General features: G+C 34.1%; 1 protein-coding gene across 16 annotated transcripts in view; it reads right to left on the bottom strand.

Annotated features, from left to right (window-relative positions):
* Positions 1–330: 330 nt before the first annotated feature.
* LOC131034292 (nucleolin 2) overlaps positions 331–6,824 on the bottom strand; it is a 158,855-nt gene continuing 152,361 nt past the window's right edge. For all 16 annotated transcript variants that reach the window (XM_059218251.1, XM_059218241.1, XM_059218245.1 and 13 more), the window contains one exon: positions 331–616. In XM_059218251.1, the coding sequence (XP_059074234.1) occupies positions 589–616 (28 nt within the window). In that variant the 3' untranslated portion in view covers positions 331–588. The remainder of the gene's footprint in view (positions 617–6,824) is intronic.

The raw sequence follows: 6,824 nt of genomic DNA, 5'->3' as shown, positions 1-6,824 counted from the left end.
CTCATCCTGAGTGATTTGAAACATTGATGCTAAAACTTCTACAGCTGAATCCAGAAGCATATTTGAAATTATCAATTGTAGCTGTCAAATTGGGTTTTATATAAAAAAAAGAATTAAATCTGAAGGAATGTCTCCTATTCTATAAAAAAATCCAAGCCTGAAAACTTGCACGGGACAAAACAGCAAATAACTTTTCAAGTGATGGAATGAAATTTAATGAGCACGCGCTTAACTGGGTTCTGCATTTTAAAGCATTAGAAATATCATTAGCTTAACTGGGTTTTGCATTTTAAAGCATCAGAAATATCATTAGCTAATGAAAAGCTACAATTTACTGAAAATACTTGCAAAATTGGTGAATATAATAATATATGTCCGTGATACAAAAAACCTTGACTGCATTCTTCTACAAAATTTGCTCGTTCAGAAATCGAAATTTTAAAACATTGTAAAAACTAGGTCAATTGTCAAGAAAAGAGACCAAAAAATTCTCTAAGACGACTGCTAAATAAAAATCTCAGATGTGCACCACCAAAAATAAAATACATATACAGCAAGAGCATTGAACAGCTGCAAACATCATCTCCTTCACTGGTCGTTTTCCTTGGTCACTTGCCTGCAGACATTTATTCACACATAAACCAGCGCTCAACAGTTTGACATAGTTGAATAAACCTTAAAAAACAACAATATCTACACAGAAATTGCGACAACATTATCCTTATAGAACTTCGTAAAACAGAATCTACGATTATTTGATGAAAAACAATTTAGATATATAACTAACTGCTGCACCCTTAACAATTTTTTCCCTTCTAAAGTCATTTACATGCATAAATGGCATTCTTCCCTCTCATATCTGTCGTTCTTTCAATATGTTTGAGTGAATTCTTTATTTTCATCTATTTTAATGAAGTCTGGAGTGTCATTATCAATGGCTGCACAAAAACCACTGCAATCCATCTTAGACCCACTTGTGTTGAATCCGAAATTTTTCTAGTGTAAGTCATAATTTGTTTTATCCTACGAAAAATTTTGGTTCAAAAAGAGTTAAAAGAGTTAGAAAAGGCCAACCTTCGATTGAAAATTGGTCAAAAAAATCAGAAAATTTGCACAATTGACACTACTCTAAAAAAATTAGAAAAAATGTGGAAATGACATTAAGGAGAAAAATGCATTATTTTGGTCTAAGAATGAAATGAAAAAATGCAGTTCTACTCTAAAGAATGAAAGAGTGCAAAAAAGACGTGGAGGAGAAAACATACAATTTTGGTTTTAGAAGTGCAGAATGCCAAAATGACATGAAGGAGAAAACAACACGATTTTGGTCTAAAAAAGTGAAGTGCAGAAATCCCAAAATGCAAAAATATCATGGAAGAAAAAACAGAAATTTGGTCCAAAGGTTTAAAAAGTGCAAAAATGTGGAAAATGTAAAAAAGCCATGGAGGAAAATGAAAAATAAATTGAATGAATGATTCAATAATCGGATGATCTATTCAACAATATACAAGCGTATATATAGAGATTACAAGATGACGTTCTAAATTAAGAACAAGTCGTTTAAAGTGAACTACTGAAAAGCTAAATGCTAAAAACAGCTTAAAAGCTAATTAACTAAAAATAAAAAATTAAATGCTAAATAAAGCTTAAAAGCTAATTAACTAAAAAGCTAAATGACCATTAAACAAGGAACTAAATATAGGTGACTAAAATATAATTAAATATTCTAATACCCTCCCTTAATGGTCATTCTATCTACTAACTACCCTACAGAAGACACTGCAGGTCTTTTGATCACAAATGAAAAGAACACTCTACTGCGGTGAAGACTCTCCCTAGATCTGAAAAGTGTTAATGACCAACAATACCAAAATCCATCCAACTTGACGTTGGGTAACCAAACAAAAACCTGAAACCATGATTTTGAGGAAAATCGGCAAACCCTCCAAAACTGAAGATAAAAATCATCATTTTTGTGGAAAAAATGATAAAAAACCTTAAATCGAACAAAACCCTGAAATTTCGCATGGCAAGACCCAAAACACCACGTGGTAAGACACCAAACATCACGCGGTAAAACATCAGACATCATGCGGGAAAACAGCAAACCTCACGTGGCAAAATAGCAGACATCACATGGTAAAACAACACTCCTTGATTTTTGAGGAAAATAAAGCAAAAACCTCCCATGATTTTTTGTGGAGAAAAATCAGAAAACCCACACAAGCATTGTAGATGATAGATAATAATTTTTAAGGAAAAAATTCTAAACCCTGAAATAGGAATCTTCGAAAAGAGAATTTACGATTTTGAGGAGAAAATAGAAAAACCAAGAAATTTGAGGTTACAAATCATCATTTTTGTGGAAAAAAAGGGTAAAACCCAGAGAACTAAAATCTTACGCGTATATCGTAGATTACAGATGAGATAATTTTTAAGGGAAAATTATAAACCCTGCGAACAATTTTTGAGGAAAAAATCATGAAAACCCTCCCATGATTTTTTGTAGAAAAAATCTGAAAACCAACAGACAATTTTTTTAGGAAAAAATCATGAAAACCCTGGGACCTGTAAGACGAGGTTTGGCCTAAATTATAAAGGTAACGATATTGCGATATTCCGATATCGTGAACATGCACTGTTTCCAAGTATTGTGGCAGTTGTTGAACCTTTGACTGTGTTCCAACATGATGTTGGTCAAAGATGCCATCACAAAAATGGGGGTTGAACGAGGTCAACCTAATGAAAGCATGAGACAGACGAATCTGATTCAAAAATCAGAATAGAAGCAACTACACAAAAAATCTGAAACCCTGGAGGAGAATTCTGACACAAATTCTAAGGCGCGAATTTCAAGGTTTGGAAGAAACCCAAAAATTAAAAAATTTCTACAAACTTAAAACAGCATAAACGGTGCCCAAAAAACACCAAAATTACCGACGTCCACAGAATTAGTAGAAATTGCGGACTATTTTTAAATTCCAAGGCAAATTTGCTGACACAAAATTTGAGGCACAGAAAACGAGGCACCCAGAAAAATATGAGACCACCCCAAAAAAGCTCTCGAAAAACCCACCAAGAATCTGAAATCAGAATGCAGATCTGACAGCTCAAAAATTGAGGCACGAAAAACGATGCACCTTGAATTTTTTTACGATGACCCAATGGAGGTCTCGAAAAACCCACCAAGAATTTGCAATCAGAATAAAATTTCAACTTGAACTGAAGGGTCAAAACCCTAATCGAAAATCGCAGAAACCCTAGGAAAATTTTCAATCTGCAAAAAAAAAACCTTCATTTTGCAGGCCCGAAAAATCTCCAGAACCTTAAAAAAAACATGAACTGCTGCCCAGTACAACGAAATTCGCCCACGAACCAAAAACCCTCGAAACCCTCAAAAACCCTTCAAAAAAACAAAATCGTTTTTTTATAAATAAATACAATAAAAAAAATTTGGAAAATATTCCAGAAAGAAAGCCATGCCAAACTTTAAAGAATCCCATCGACTCGCTCTGATACCATGAAAAATAAATTAAATGAATGATTCAATAATCGGATAATCTATTCAACAATATACAAGCGTATATATAGAGATTACAAGACGACATTTTAAATTAAGAACAAGTCGTTTAAAGTGAACTACTAAAAAGCTAAACGCTAAATAAAGTTTAAAAGCTAATTAACTAAAAAGAAAAAACTAAATGCTAAATAAAGCTTAAATGCTAAATAACTAAAAAGCTAAATGAGCATTAAACAAGGAACTAAATATAGGTGACTAAAATATAATTAAATATTCTAATAGAAAAAACATCATTTTGGTATAAAGAATGAAAAAGCACATAAGTCGAATAAACACAAAAATTGAAAAATTGAGTTTAGGGCATGAGAAGGGTGATCTATCATTAAAAATGAAAAAGGGCATTAATGGAGATTGATCACACAATTATAAAGCAAGGGACCAAACTCTTCTCCCATAACAAATTCATTTGCCATTCTCAAGAGGACGAGAGAAAATTTGTCAAACTTGCTTTCAGGTACATATGAGGAGGATTTTGTCAAACTCGATGACTAGGGCTGCCATTATTGTGTTTAGAGATTCGAAGTAAAATCCAGGGCTTCAAAAGAAAAAGTCAATGGATGCATGTGTATATACAGAAACCCATAACTGACAACTCACCTAACAACATTCATCAAGACCTTGTGTGTTTAAAGAAATGGTTCTATTTAGGTTATTGCAGGATATGACATCAATTTGGAGGGTTCTATTTATCTTATACAGGCATTCCACAAGGAGATTTGAGTTTCCACAAGTCACATTGAAAAATGAATACAGCCCACACGATGATTTGCAAATCTTATTTCAAAGGCAACGAGATGATTAGAATTCTATGCTTTTTAATTTATCCTACTATCTATTGTTTTTTTCTTATATTTTGTCAATCCCTCAGGGACCAGGGCATGAATTTTGCAAATCTTATTTCAAAGGCAACGAGATGATTAGAATTCTATGCTTTTTAATTTGTCCTACTATCTATTGTTTTTTTCTTATATTTTGTCAATCCCTCAGGGACCAGGGCATGAATTTTGGAGAGAGATTTTTTGGAGGCCATTTTAGGAAAAAGCAAGGGATGGCAAATGGGGCAACCATTAAAAACTAGGAATTTTTATAAAAATATAGAGATATTTCAAATATTCATATGATAACATTAAAAGGCATTCATCATATACATTATAAAATCCTTAATAAATAAAATTAGAGTAAAATTGAGAGTACATGACAGTCGATCAAATTAAAAAAGTTAATTGCTTTTATAATTCATTGTCAATGTGCATATGATATATCTTATCTAAAATTATCAAAAACAACAAAATGTCCAAAAGCTACAAGTTTCAACTACAAAATCACAAAAAAAAATAAAAAATATGCTACTGCTGCCCTTATTCAACATCTTTCAACACTGCATCAAAATCTAAATCTAAACCTAAGTCACTATCACCCTCATCCAATGAAACTCCAACCAATTCTAGTTCCTCCTCCGCATCAATCTAGGTAGCATCTTTAGGATCACAATCCCATTATAAAGCCTATTCTTTTTTATAGAGTGGTTGAAGTTGTATGTGGGTCAATTCCTCTCTACAACAAAGTAATTGACAACTAGTGAAAATAGACAAATGACAAACATCCTCAACTCTACTATATCTTTGCCATGCCATATCCACCATCCAATAAGGTCAAATTGAGTTAATGTAGCTCTATCCATCTTCGCCTCTAGTTTGTTGAATTTTGGACCATAAAGATTAGTAAAGACAAGCCATTGTGTTTGAAGTAAAGTTGACTCATTTGAATACATCTTTCAAAGGACGTTAAATTAACTCTTCTTTCACCAGTCATCATCACAAGAAGCAACCTTCCAACTTTTGGTGCATACCATTTGGGATTTAGAGCAAAGGTTGCCATATGAAATGGTGTGTTCATGGTGTTTCACTACATCACAATGGTCTTAACTCATGGAATCCTCAATTAGGAACTATATAACAAATTGCTCAGTTTATCTACCCAAGCATGTTGACAAATGTCTGTTAAATCTCTCCAAGACTAGGAGAGTCCCTATTAGCATGTCAAATGAAATTGACAATAGGTGAGATAAAGAAAGCTAACATATATGTAAACAAAAATTTCAAAAAAGAACCAGTTAATGGGTTTCAAAGGGTTAAACCTTGTCAACAGGCAGAGAGGATTACTAATTGGCAACCACCAGACTTGAGGTGGATCAATGTAAATTTTGATGGTGCTGCTCGTGGCAATCCTGGGCCGTCAAGTGCAGGTTGTGTTGCGAAGGATAGAAGAGGTGTAGTGATGGCCAAATGTAAACAACGACTAGAAGTAGGATCCAACAATGAAGCAGAAGTTAAAGCAGCTCTTTTGGCGGTTCAATTGGCTGGTAGACTTGGTGTGGAGAACTTACATCTGGAAGGGGACTCCCAAATTATCACACATGCCATTATCAAAGGCAAAGCTCAGAATTGGAAAATTGATAGAGAGATAAAATGCATTAGAAATCTCCTAGCATCTTTTTGAAATTTCAAAGTGTCCCATGTGTATAGGGAGAGTAATCAAGATGTCAATTCTTGTGCCAACCAAGCCTTTGATTTAGAGGTTGGCAATATCAGTTTAGATATTTATCCCCCCAATGGCATTATTTTGGACTGATTTGAAGTGAGATAGGGGTGGGTGGCGTTGATATTGGAGTCACTGAACGGATTCTAAACAAAGCATTTTGTTTAAACTTAATCATTTATTGCATGTCAGAGTTGATGCAGTGACAGACTCCTAAAGGCGTGCGGAATGATGGGGATCTTCTCCAAATCCTTTGCTTATATGGTGGAGAAGAATTGTTTTGGTTTGAATGGACAGGATGGCAGCTTTCTTTCACTAAGCCATACCAACTGCGAGCTATGTTATGGCACAGTTATTAACAATTTGCAGTGCCCACCCTATGAATGACTTAATGCATTAAAGACATCCTTCATAATTCTGGAGTCTTCAATTTGGGTGCATAAGGTGTATGAAGCAAGCCAAAAGACTTAATGTCAAGTTGAAGAAGGTAAGCAGGCGCTTCATTTATCATTCTTCAGCGACTGGTATTGAGATACACTTCAGTGAATCACTCTGTCACTGGAGAATGGAGCCAAACTTTTCCTTGCAAGCGGCGAGACCCATGGTGGCATTTTAGGGTGAAATTTCCAATGAAAGACTTACAAATGTATTCAAATTTGACGATAAGGATTTTCTCACACAGGTAAAGATTGTTCTTGGGGAGGAA

This window comes from Cryptomeria japonica, chromosome 3 (assembly GCF_030272615.1).
Source record: "Cryptomeria japonica chromosome 3, Sugi_1.0, whole genome shotgun sequence".
NCBI lineage: Eukaryota > Viridiplantae > Streptophyta > Pinopsida > Cupressales > Cupressaceae > Cryptomeria > Cryptomeria japonica.
The sequence above is the reverse complement of the archived record's forward strand: the minus strand, read 5'-3'. Positions and strand labels throughout refer to the sequence as shown.